This window comes from Syngnathus typhle, linkage group LG3, assembly GCF_033458585.1.
Source record: "Syngnathus typhle isolate RoL2023-S1 ecotype Sweden linkage group LG3, RoL_Styp_1.0, whole genome shotgun sequence".
Taxonomy (NCBI): domain Eukaryota; kingdom Metazoa; phylum Chordata; class Actinopteri; order Syngnathiformes; family Syngnathidae; genus Syngnathus; species Syngnathus typhle.
Genome location: NC_083740.1, coordinates 5,043,082 through 5,056,600, shown reverse-complemented (window position 1 = coordinate 5,056,600; position 13,519 = coordinate 5,043,082). Strand labels below are relative to the sequence as shown.

Sequence of the window (13,519 nt, the reverse complement as noted above, 5' to 3'; positions counted from 1 at the left end):
TGGACGTGTGTTGACACAATTTTTTTGTCAGACAAATTTAACAGTTTAATGTAGGTAATCTGTGAGGTATAATACTGTATAGTGAGCACCCTCTGATACGATAGGGCAGAGGTTGTTTCTATTTTCTTTTCTTTTTTCCTATTAGTGGTGGACGGAAGCGGTCTTGGCAAGGATCGATCAAAGAAAGGATCCCCCGGAGTGGGGTTCAACTTAAATGAAACAGGTTGCGCAATTAACAGTTGTGCTGTCGTTCAGTGTGCTCACTAACACACACACACACAGTTGAAAGACATAGTAGTGATGTACCTCTATTCTTTTTCTGTATCATTTTCTTCATTGGGTTCACAGGAAACTGGAGCCTATCCCAGTTGAATTTGACGGAGGCCAAGCACACCCCGGACTGGTCACCAAAGCACATTTAGACAAACACAGCCAGTCCTTTTGATTGTGAGCAGACGCAAAACACATTCCTCCACGTTTAGACGTAATCATAAGTGTAAGAAAACCTTTCATTGATTGTACAAAACAGCTTGTTGGCATTACGTCTATATTCCGAGTCACCGGTTTCTATATGCTGAAATGAATTTGGAACAAAATGAAGAGGTCTTCAAGAAGACATCAGCAACAACAAAAAGTAGCGCATGATAGGCTGGTCAAATGCTCACAGTATCAAAAGAGAAACATCAGTAAACACACATGAAAATATCTTGTTAGCCTAATAGCATAATTCTCGTCATTTTTAACTAAAAAACGATCACTGCGCTTGCTAAAATGTTTTTTTTCTCTCAGTCATAGTTCAAATATTCCTTAAACAGCTATGTTATGAGGCTTAAGATTTGTGGTGTATAAATGTCCCTTCTATCACATCACTCAGTTCACGACACAATCAGATGACAGCTTGTCAAATGCTTAATGTGTGCTATGATTGACAAAAGTGTTTTCTGACAGAATTGAATTCGCTCTTACCTCCCCCGGCAACGTTGCATTTGAAATGATTGCAGGGGCTCAACAATATTCCGCCATTCCTTGGTTAGCATTAAAGGCAACGGCGGCTAATGCCAGATGTTACGGCTGTTCCGGCTCCCATGCGGCCAATTTTGCAGAATCTCTGTGTGAAATAAGCTTTACAACAGGGTGTACATGAAGTTGACAAGAAATCATGGATGCACCTGGTCTTTAAAGTCTTTTTACATTATAACATATGTATCACAAATCAAAATACATGTGAAAATTATTTCAATATAATTATTAGATACTACATGAAGTATGCCACAGTCACTTTTTTACTGGACTAATTCTAAGATGGGGAGCAGCACAGGAATGGGTTGAGTATGTTTGTTTTATTGGCACGCTCAGCCTTTAAGATACTGAGACATAATTTAATGTAAATTATTTTTTGAAGTATTTTTTACTGCTTTCTTTATCAGATGTGCAGTGGAAAATGACCCAGTTTTAATGACTTGGCCTAAAAATGATCAATAATCCACTCGAAACATTTTCTCTGTCTCTACACCGGTGACGCATTACAATTAAACACTCTTCCACTCGATGTCAGAAGGTACACCTGTTGTCATGAATAAAACAGAATCGGAGCAGCTAGACTCACCCAGATTTCACATTGAGACGACATCATCATTATTCCATTATTCTTTTTGTGATATTTTTGTTTAGTGGTGTGCTGTTAGGTTATTCTCATGTAAAACAGACTCGGTAAAGGTTGGGAAACACTGTTTTTGGGGATAGAAAAATGTTTGTATTGTGTAATTTCTTGACATATAAATATCTCTTTCCACACTGTATTGTCCTGAGTGGTAGAAAAACATCTGAAGTGGACCATCCACTTCAGATGTATTTGTTGACATATAAATATCTCTTTCCACACTGTATTGTCCTGAGTGTTAGGAAAAACATCTGAAGTGGACCATCCACTGGTCTTATTAGGCTTCGCTCCCGGTCCTCAAAGTGTTTGCTCCAATAAGTTTTGATCAGACTTGTTTTGGAGTCTCCGGGACATGGGGGTGATGTATTGCTTCAACACAACTGGCTTTAGTGAGCTTTACCTTGGCTCTTTTGCTCCTCGAGTGAGGAGAAGGGGGGGAAAAAAAGGAGTAACAGAAGTGGTCGCTGCCTTGTGACGGCTCGGCAGGCTGGCTCACGCCGCCGTTCTGCCCTTGGGCTTTCACACCTGCGTGGACTTCACCCGGCGGAAAGGAAGCCGCCCCCTGTGGTGGGCGGGACAGGGCTGGGTGGCGTCGTCGTCGTCGGGCCGGTCTAGACTGAGCTGGTGAGGCACCTCCGCAAGGGGTGGTGCACGGGGGTGGGGTGCGGGATTGGCTGATGGTCATGTGATCTCAGAATATGGTAGCCCTGGAGCCTAAGGCAGAAAAAGATGGGGGAGGCAGCGACAGAGTAAAAGTAGGAACTTATTTACTCAAATTGTACCCGCCGCTGTAATTCCAAGAATGGCCCGCCGCTTGAATAAATAAATACCTCACCTCAAACATAAACAAAGCTGTTTTTAAAATATTGGAGGAGTGAGGCACCATGCTGAAACATCGACACGGGAACAGGGATTCTAAATTTAGATCTTCTTCACCCACCCCTTACCTGAGGGTCACTTAACTTTTCAAGTGGACTCTCCACGCGGGGAAGAGAGAGCAGAGGTATCCCGGCCGGTGTTTCTAAAGGTTGAGGCGCTGGAGGCGGAGGGTTGGGCACTGCCTTTTGGGCTGGCTGGAAATTGTTGATCACACAAGACACCTAATGGAGGGACGTGAAAAGGAAAGAAGACATTAGAAACAAAATGGAGGAACAATCAGCCATCCCTCCTCTCACCAAGAAGGCAGCGATGGCTCCTCCGGTGATGAACCCGGCCAGGACGTCGCTCCAGTGGTTTCTGTGCTCCGTCACCCTCACCACGCCCACCAGCACGGCCAGCGACAACAGCACCAGGCACAAGGTCGGCTTGGTAAGACGGGTCCCCTTAGTGCGGAAAATCAAGGTCACATACATCTGGAATAAAAAGACATGGAAGGATGCAGACGTGAGGTACATTTATCACCACAAGAGGGCGCACTTGGCAATGGTTAACAGAAAACGGAACGTTCCTCTCTTCATAAATAAGGACAACTAGGGCAGGTTTACTATTTCAGTTCTCATTTAATCATTTTCTATTGTGAATGTATTTGAAAGGAAAACACTTTATGTTTATTAGGAGCTATCCATTCACAAAAGGGTAATTAAGAAGTTTGTTGGCTATTCATGAAGCAAAACAATGGACCAGTTTCAGTGACTCTAATCAGAAAAAAGAACGATGAAGAAATCTTTAGTTACCACCGTGTAGATGGCTGAGTAAAAGCTGAGCGCCGCGTCTTTGGAGGGGAATGATTTGCGGGCGGATGCCACCAAGAAAGGGTTCCCCGTGCAGGCGCGTTGTTCTGTGATGTACTGCAGCGAGGACTGGCAGCCCAGCGCCGTGTAGTTGGGCTTGCAGGCGCTCAGGAAATGAGGCGTCTGGTTCCCGGTCACCACTTGACCCGCATTGGCAAAGATGGTGGTCGTGAATAGGCCAAAGGAGTAGACGCCTGCGATGCCACAAAGTTATTATAGACCTATTTAGCGATGGACAAAAATGGTGCAGCATCACATGCAAACAGATAATAAAACAATATACACAGGCGTACAATCTTTCAATTTCAACTTATTACAGTGGGCTAAAAATTAATTTCAATGGGGAAAGCTATTTTGAGTTACAATCATGGTCACTGAATAAAGGAATTAAAGATGATTTGTGATGCAAATGTTTTGCCTTATAATCACGGTCACGGAATGGATTAATTTAAAGTAACAACCAAAGGCTTTTTCTGCCTAGCCCTGCATGACTTCTAGCTTCGGCGCCAAGAAACGAAAGCCCCTCCCGTGTTCAACAAACGAGGCGGTTCTTATCTGCAAAAATGAGGACTGACCCAGAAAGCGTACGATTCTGCGAAGGAGCGGGTTGAAATAGCAGCAGTCTGCGGTCACAATGGTCTTCTCCTGAGCTCCCTCTGACTTGACAAAGAAACTGGTCACTTCTCCAATCAGAATCTGGGACAGAAAAGCAAGAAGGAAATAGATAAAGAGAGAAAGTCAATCAAATGGAGATACAATTGTGTGTTTAAACACTGATGACCCTCACGTACTATTCTGTCACTTTAATGTAGCGCACAGCAAAATTATTCATGAGTGTTCCTCCCCTCTCTGCCTGGCAGCAATTGGCCTGCCTGAGTTTACTTTGCCTCGCTATTTGGCAGATTTAGTAACCTTGCCAATCATTCACTCATCTCCTTGTACACTCTCATTTCACAAACTTCTCAGACTTTATCAGAAGCAAGGCAAAACTTTTATGGAAAGATATGACGCCACAGTTAAAAACATTTTCTATAGCGCCTGTCCTCATTAAGGTCCCAGATTTTGGGAGAGAAGCAGGGAAATGGGTTGGAGACTGGCATTCCATAAATTATTCTCTTCCATTAGGAGAGTGTATTGTTTGTGCAAAGCATCATATTAAAATAATACAAGTGGACACTTAATAGTCTGCCTCGCATTGATGGAAACTAATAAGCTGCTTGGCCTATCTTCTCACTTAGCAACTACTCAATTACAAGTCCACCACCAAGGCTTGCGGTGTTCGATTGAGAGGCCCCCGTCGAGTCGCCACTTTCCCGCCCCCCACTCCGCCATGTATTCTAAAGTAACTGCGTCAATACTCATCCTTTCTTATAGGCATCAAACTCAGAAGGTCACTTGTATCTGACACGGCGAGCAACCACTTCCATTACAATGAAAAAAGTAGATGTATTGACAACCCTTGAATGAAAGAAAGAAGAAGGTTCAGACGCTGTCTCGATAAAAGACCTTTAAATTTGAGGCTGGATTTCTTGTTCTGCTTTTGTAATGTCTGCCTTCAAAACCAATCACTTTGGTTTAAATGACGCCATTTCGCAGAGTCTTGCAAGCAGGTTGTTTCTGCCTCCTCCAATTTCCACTTTCTGGTAGCCCACTTGTGGCACATTTCACAAATAGAATGGAAAGTAATATGCTACCTGTCACCTTCCAGGTGCATTTTTGGGGGTAGTGTCAGATAGAATTGCCTTTATTTAAAACAAAAATGCCTCAAACTGTTTATTGCCACTCTGGATATTTAAATACAAACATGTAGACAGACAATATAACTCTCATGGTCATAGTGTGAGGTAAGTATGAATTGGCCTTTTAACAGATTCAAAGATTAGCAAGAGCTAAACACCCCTAACCACAACTTGACAAAAAAACCACTTAAACTAATGAACCACTCCCAGTATGTCAAAAAAAAAACCTCTGCATTAATTTTTATGTTTTATTTTTATGCAGCACAATCTCGTATGGACTAATAGAAACGAGACGATGAAAATATTAAGATAAAATTGGAAAAGAAGTACAGAAAACAATGTATGAAGAATGACTGACATGTTGTCGTCTTCTCCCAAAGAGATCAGAAGGTCTACCACACTGTGAAAGTAAGACTAAAAAAAGGTAGCGCTGGCTTTTTTTTTTCTTTTTTCAATTAAGCATCAGCAACATTTGAGAATGTGACACGTCTAAAGAATGAAGTGAAGATGTGAAGATGTCTGTGGGAATATGCAACACACAGTGAGAGAAGAAACTCCAAAGGCTGAGTTGCTCTTAATTGGGTTGCTTTCATTTTTGTGGCTTTTGTGAAATGTAACTTTGCGAAAAGTGACTCCATTGTGTGGGTGTCTGTTGTCAAACCGAAAATTGACTATTTTAAATGGGAGAAAAAATGTGTCTAAATGATTCATCGATTATCATAAATCATTATCAATTCAAAAATCAATCTCTAAGTAATTTTCTTTTCACTGTACTTGCAAGAAATTTGTCCACTAGAGCTACAGGAGCGATTGAGATAATCAATATTTTATAAGTCAAATCCAGACGGGCAACGGGTGGAGCGTGGAAGTCGGCGCGACCATCTGCAGATGTGTTTGGATCGTTCTCATCATCATTTACACCTCGGGCTTGTTGTGTGACGCCACTAAAATTAGATGCCAATTTACACCACAGAGGGTGAATTATATCCGTGGCGGTGTTAAATTCATTATGGACGGCTTTAGGCTGTATAATGCCGGTTTCTTTGGAAGCTCGTCGCGTGTTTGCATGCTTGACGAATGTTGGAAAAGCTGAGCGAAAGTGGCAGAAAAGAGAGGAGTGTGCAAAGCCTCTGTAAATTGACATTGCAAGTTCAGCGCTAGTCTTTAAAAGGCACACATGCACACTCGGGCTGGTAACCATGACAATTGAGCTACAGCTCCATTATCATCACCCACATCCTCTTCTATCTGTCTCGCCCCGCTTTTAGTCACTTTGCCAGGGCAGCTTTGCCCGACTCTTTGCGGAAGAGAAAGTAGGCTACTGGAAACATTGTAATTATTTCTGTGTTTATTTCCCAGTCGCTTTTTCTTACTCTCGATTCCAACTCTCGGAGGAAGATTAGTTTAGTATGAGGTATGACCTCATTCCTTTTCCTGTTCGCCTCGCATCTTCTCTTGCTCCTCCTGGAATTATCCTTCACTTCCTATAAAATGGTTGTGTTTTCATCAAGGGTTTTATGTTGGACCCTTGCGGGAAGAGCTAATCTTGCGCTGCTGAGAGAGAGTTGGCGGATTAGAGGGCTCTCGTGGAGAGGGTGAAGTGGTTCTGATAGAGCAAAGAGCCGGCCGGCCGGCCGGTCGGTCGGAAGGTAACACGGTTGCCCCTCTTCGGCTTCTGTCTCGCGTGATTGGCAGTGACAGGATAAAGCTGTGATTATCCGCAGCTAAGACAAACCTGCTGACACCACGGCAAATCACATCAACCACTTTATCTAGTAGAGGTCAAAGCGCGAGAAAAAAACATTTTGTCAAATTGATACCTCTCTTACAATGTCAATCAAACTACTTTGTAAGTATTTTTCATTTTCAACAAGTGGTAAAATCATCCTTATTTTATTTATCGTCATTTCCTTACAAGTTGAAATTACAGTCTCGCAAAAGTCCACATTTCCATTCGTCACTTGAATCCGTTTGTTTGACAAAGACATGACCTCCTCCTCACTTCTAAACTTTCCCGAGGAGGGGAACATCATGGGAAGTGATCTTCTAAACAATCCACTGGCGAGAAGAAGAAGACGTTTCAGTACGAGGCGCAAATCTCATCTTCCACTCTGTAGTACATCCAAGCCTCTTCTATCTGTCCGTCGACATGGGGGCTCCGTTATTCATCGACGATTGTCCCGAGACTTAGTAACGTGCAAACTTCTGGATAAATTTGCATAATGCGTGTTGCAAAACTGTGCAATCAACTGAAGAATGCCACAGACGAGGATGATTGCCACGACCGGGCTTTCTATTGAGGACGCAAACTTGGCGAACGCACGGCGGGATTCAAAGATAACAGGAAAAGGCATGAGTTTCTGAATAAGTTAAATTTAGCATAACAACAAAGCAGACTGCGGGGGGAAATGACGGGAGCTATAATCACGCAAGGCAAGATGCAATGTAGCATCGACACACCTCGTAATTGGAATCGTTTTGTGTATCCGCAGGAGCTCGGCCTCGCATAGTTATATGAGTAGGAAGATGTTAAACGGCAAATAAAATGGGTTTTTCCCTAATTGGCACCGTGAGCTGACGTGAAACCTCGTTTTATTTCTAAGCCATACTCGTTGAATACTAAATGATTTGTCGGAAGCCAATGATTGACCATGATAACACAAAACGTTGCCTGCGTTGCGAGATCATGTTTTGAAAACATTGTCTTAATAATATCAACAGATATAGATTTTGACAGTTATGTCTCAGCCAAAACAAACACACACTACCAGCAAAAAGTCCACATGATACTAATATTTCCAAAATGAAGTCTAAAGTGAACTGACAGAAATTCCAGAACAATTTTGACATTGGCCATAAACATTTGGGCAGCTCAACTAACGACAGAGCCGAAATTCAAACCCTGACGCTGAGAATTGTGAGGCTGACATGCTAACTAAGCGTCAACTGTGTGGCGGAATAGATTCAAATTTTGTGGCTTGCATTTGAGGTGAGTTGATGAATTTCATTTCAATGTACAGCGTGCTTTCCCGCCATCTAGTGGTAACTATAGGTAGTTACGAATCTTTTTAGTTTATTCACTAAATGTTATTTGCTAAATGCTGCTATTTGTGTCAGGGCTTGTTCCTTCCTAAGCCATGGCAGATGGGAAAAATTTTATTAATTTTTTTTTTTATTCTCAAAATCTAAGAAAGTGTTGGTGTTTGTTTGACCTTGGTAGGCGGCACCCCAAAGCAAATTTGCTCTCCAAAGCCCTCAAGAGGCCCTCTTTAACTCCACACTACGGTCGGTCGGCTCAGGCGGAAAATACCGAGGCATCCGAGCACAATGAAGCATTGTTTACGTCCTGCTTGGTCTCGAAGATATGACAGCGCAATTTTCATGCATCCGCAGCTCTCGCTAAATAAAACTTGGCATTTCTGGATGATATGGTTTGCCGCCGTGATTCTCTACAATCTCCGCCGCCATGAAGATGCATTATGCATGAGGGCTCTTCGGCAGCTTTATCAGACGGCAATGCATAAACAAAGGAGAAGTCTGTCCTGTTGTAGCTTTATTTTGTTTTTTTCGCATATTGTTGGTCTGTTTTGTGTGTTCCTTCAAAACTGCCCTTCTACGTTTCCGCGAGGTTCAAGAGGTTTACATATACCCACGTTAACACAGACTTCTCTAGGGTAAAAGCATTTAGCATTTTGTGTATGGAAAACATTCAGAAGTAACACACCACCATTTCAAACACCCTCATTCTCTTCGGGTGTTGCACAGTATGAGTGCTTTGCCACATGCATCTGAAGCACGTAATTACCATTTGATCCATGATTGGCCAAAGGTTAATGGCAACATTTGGCAGGCGAACTAAAGCAACGAGGCAAATAGTTCAAAGAGCAGAATGATTTGTGCAAACCGTATGATCTAAAATGCAAGTATAACTCGTCAACTGCGATGAGATTCTGATGTCTGAAAATACAGCTAGGAACAGAAGGAGCATAGCAGAGGGGATGTGCAGCGACAACCTACCACCCACTCACCTTTACCGAGCCACTGAAAATTTGCAGCATTATATCCAAGTAGCACACGAGTACCTCTATTTGCCTCTCGCTGACTTCCTCACTCTCATTCCGCATCACACACCAACGGTGACCTGCCTCTTATTTCCCTTACCTCACCACGTCCGTGCTCATCTTTGTCGAGATCAACCTTTTGAATCATTTATTCACGCATCTCAGGCTGCTGACTGGTCTATTGACGCTGTTTTATGAATAGTCAACGTTAATGGGCAACAAATCGATTATCAAATTAATTTCCTTGTATTTTAATAACTGAGTAATTGTTTAGAGCTCTTTCTTTAACTAAAAATTGTCCAGATTTTCAGATTTTCATAATTCTTTGAATTCTATAATCCTTTTGTGTGTAATAAAAAGAAGACATTTGAAAACATTAGATTTTTGGGGGAAAATAACAGCCACGAAGATTTCTTGTGTGATATTTCTAATCACTAAATCAGCAGTGAGTTCCAAAAAGCATTTTCAAAGATAAAGTTGGTTCATGTTAGCGGAGGAATGTCCTTTTGGTATCCATCACATAAAACACTGAGTCAGATTTGAGAGAGAAGTGAAATCTCGCTTCTTTTTTTTTTTTTCCTGCCCATGTTTGAACACACAAGCTTGTGGGATGATGCGTTTTTTTTTCCTGAAGCAAGAGTGAACGCAGATGCTCTTACTTTAAAAAAAAAATAAACCTTCACACTCCAGGCAATCCGCTCCCACTCGGAGAAGCTCACATAGCCCCTCACAAATCGACTGCAAGCTCGGCTAACATAAATACACTGTCAAAAGTGCCATCTGTGCGCTAGCAAATCATTTAGAACATTTTCAGTGGAGCCTTAACTTCAATCTTAAATGTAAACAAAGAGACACATGACAGGCGGGCTTTATGCTGACTGTCAACTCCTCTGAGTTTGGCATTCTAACTCTCATTGTGCTAAGTGACTGAATAATTATAGCCATCAACTGAAGAAAGGAATCAACAAAAGTATTGGGACGTGTGGTTGTTACTCCTACAGAAAGTATGGATGAAATAAAGCTGAAGCCCGAAATTGTTCTACATGATTTTAGAGTTTACCGCGTCAGTCAAGATTTTCCACATTCAACACTACCAATTATTCGCTTTTGGATTTCGAAAGTTAAGAGGCTTTAGCCAAACTTGATTGATAAATAAATTGATTGACGAGGGCACGATCAGCTCAGTCTGTAAGTGACGATCATAAACCAAAAGTTGGACAATTTCTGTTATTAATTAATCAACTGTGTGAAACAATTTGGTGCCACATCTGACCTCTCGCTTTTAGGCATAACTAAATTGTCAACTGTGGGACAAAACCAAGCAACATGGTGAAGGAGAAAGATTGTGGTTTCTTCCTTCCAGATCCAAAAATGTGCATGTTAGGTAAACTCAACTAGGTTAGGTTAACTCTAAATTGTTCATAGGTATGAATGTGGAAAAACTATTTGTCCACGGTACATCTCATCTCTCGCACTGAGCACATACCGTGTCCCAAGACTTTTGATCATAAAGCTTTGATTCCAATGATTTCCTTTACCAAATGCAGCAGCAAACAAAATGACTTAATGAGCGCACTTGTTTATAATCTATTTGAGAGTGTGTGTATATGAAAGTACACACGCGCGCACACACAGGCGAGAGCGTGCGTAATGTTCCGTAATGTCGCAGCGAGGCAACCGTGTCGTAACGCCGCTTTACTGTAGGACATCAAAGAGACAACAAGCCCGAGGGGACAAGGCAGACATGGAGACACAGCTTTGATGAGGATGTGCAGATGTTTCATTATTAATAATAAGCCTGCGTGTAGCTAGCTGGGGAAGTGTAACTACACTTTGGATTTATTTCTCATTGACTGAGCGTTTATGTTTCGGGGTGGTTCAATCCTTACAAGTAAAACATAAAAGACCACGCTAAACTCAAAAGTGGATTGAAATTATGAACAAGAAATGACAACCCTGTTAGGATGATTCTTCATCTACGCCATTTGACGAAATGCAGCACCGAGAGAAAATGTGAACAGCCAAGTTAACTTCCCAAGCTAGCTGCTGTTTAGCCACTAGCCAAATGGATAGATGGAGACTTGTATGGCAGTTTATGGCTGAGGCATGTCATCAGTGTTTAACATGTTTATGGCAGGATAGATACATTTATATTGTGTCAAAATTAATAGGTAACCGTGAACATTTCCTGTAATGGTTTTAGTACGGAGGGTGGACATGTCCATGCAGTGTCACGGAAAGCGTCTGACTTTGAGTATTCAAGTTACAAAACAAATAAAGCCGTGTTTGATTCTGTTCTAAAGCACCGCGGAGGATGATTTCAGTTGCCGGTTGCCATGGTTATGACACGGCACGCATGCACACACAGAGAGAAGCGAGACCACGAGGACGCACACCTACACACATCGCTCCTCGCTAAAACAACACAAGAGCCATGTGCATGAGGGGAACTATGAATCGCTGTGTGTGTGCGTCACACGGTTTTGACACCTGTGGAAGCGTGGCATCTTCGCTGATGGATACTGACTCACCGTCACAGTCGGGATGGCCGTAACCAGGGAGTAGACGAGCACAGGAGGCGCCTTGCTGTAGTCCTCCGGTCCCGGGTACGGCTTGGAGTAGGCTTTGTCGAAGCAGAAGAAGCCCTGAACGTGCACGGGGAAGGTGTCCGTGTACTCAAAGTAGTACGCCAGCAGCACAGTCCCCGCCATGATGACCAGCTGGAAATAAAACATATTGGTTCCAGCTTTAGGGTTCGGATCTGCTCAAAAAAAAAAAGGGAAACCTTTCAAATCCTTCACGGCGCAAAAATGATGGATCCCTCCGTAATGTGTCAAATGAATCAAGTGTGCGTGGAGAGATAGCGAGGGAAAAGGAGGAGGGGGAGGGCGGAAGTAAGCGATGAAGTCGGCAGGAGACAAATCAGGAGAAATACGTATCGACGAGCGCTGATAAGAGCCGGAGAGCAAGAGATAGATGCCTTCAGCGAGCGTGAGCGGGCAGAGAAACACATTAATGAGGAGGGAAAAAAAATACTTTTTGAAAGAGGAGGAGGAGGACAGGAGAGGAGGAAGAGGGGGATGAAGCACAGATGGCACAAATAGGAGCAGAGAGGTTCGGAGAAGACCAAGCAGGACGTGGACGGAAAAGCGTCTTGGGTCTGAGTAAAGGGGTCGGCGGGATTACACGCTTGCGTGACCTTTCTGCGTAGCCCAACTTATTCGAGCGCACTGGTGAGCTGCTTTTAGAAAACACCAGCCGCACATTATGCACCAGAAGCCGCCAAGCATGAAATATGACCTTTTTAGCAAACAGTCACAAAGCGTAAAATCAACACTGACGTAAGTGGATGAAAAAAAAAAAAGTCGCAATTCGGCGCAAGCGAAGCAGATGCGCTGAATATTCATTTGCACTCCAATTATTATCAAAACACTAATTCCTATACGCATAGAACACCCTCCCACCTTCCTGCGCAAGTGTTCTAATTCGATACGTGAAGATTTGTCTGCCGGCGAGGAAGAATTTGAAAAGTAAGCTCCCAATCTGTCCCCCTACAAAAGCAAGAACTTTAAAAACAGTGACCTTATAACCACAGCTTCATGTTTGCCGTTAGAAATTTGGAATACATTACCATAATAAACTGGCAACATAATTGGCATTTAAGATAATATAGGACACACATGTATGCTGATTTTGTACTTATTTATTCATTCGGCGATTTCAAGCCTCCATCAAAGCGACCGCCTCATTCATTATGGAGATGAAGGGACCCGCTTTACTTAACACTCACTCAGCCTCAATATGGAAGTGCAACGGTGGTCTGATTCACTCGTTACTGTATGTTGTTTTTTTGACAGAAGAGGCATTCGCCGACAAGTCATTTTATGAGAGGAAAGGCGTAGCTCCTGTAAATGTTGAATGTGTCATTAAAAATGAATGATGAAATTTTGGGTGAAAAATTGTGAATTTGTGGGATATTTTTGAAACCCCTCACGAAATTTTGGGAATATGTTGAAGGTGGAACGATAAAAAAAAATCGGTTGAAAAATATTGCATAAATTAAATGCCAAAAAAAGTGTGAGGAATAAAATAGAAGAAGAAGAAAGTTAATGGAGTAGAATAACATGTGTGAAGGCCATCAGCCGTCGGACAATAAATAAATAAAAATACAGCCTCAAGTTGCAAACCTAGTCCTGTGAGCCCACTCGTAACCTGAAACGTTCATAAATCGAGGTAACGTTTCCCATTATAATAAATAGAAAAGTGATTCATCTGTTCCAGCAGCCCCAAAACTTAGTCGTAAATATAATTACTTTTTTTCTAACAATT

At 42.4% G+C, this 13,519-nt stretch overlaps 1 protein-coding gene across 1 annotated transcript in view; it reads right to left on the bottom strand.

Annotated features, from left to right (window-relative positions):
• Positions 1–13,519, bottom strand: part of plppr2b (phospholipid phosphatase related 2b) — a 24,421-nt gene continuing 10,902 nt past the window's right edge. The window contains exons 5-10 of the mRNA XM_061274533.1: positions 11,722–11,910; positions 3,966–4,086; positions 3,334–3,584; positions 2,836–3,012; positions 2,608–2,760; positions 1–2,374 (exon numbers count right to left, since the gene is read on the bottom strand). Coding sequence (XP_061130517.1) covers positions 2,342–2,374; positions 2,608–2,760; positions 2,836–3,012; positions 3,334–3,584; positions 3,966–4,086; positions 11,722–11,910 — 924 coding nt within the window. The 3' untranslated portion in view covers positions 1–2,341. The remainder of the gene's footprint in view (positions 2,375–2,607; positions 2,761–2,835; positions 3,013–3,333; positions 3,585–3,965; positions 4,087–11,721; positions 11,911–13,519) is intronic.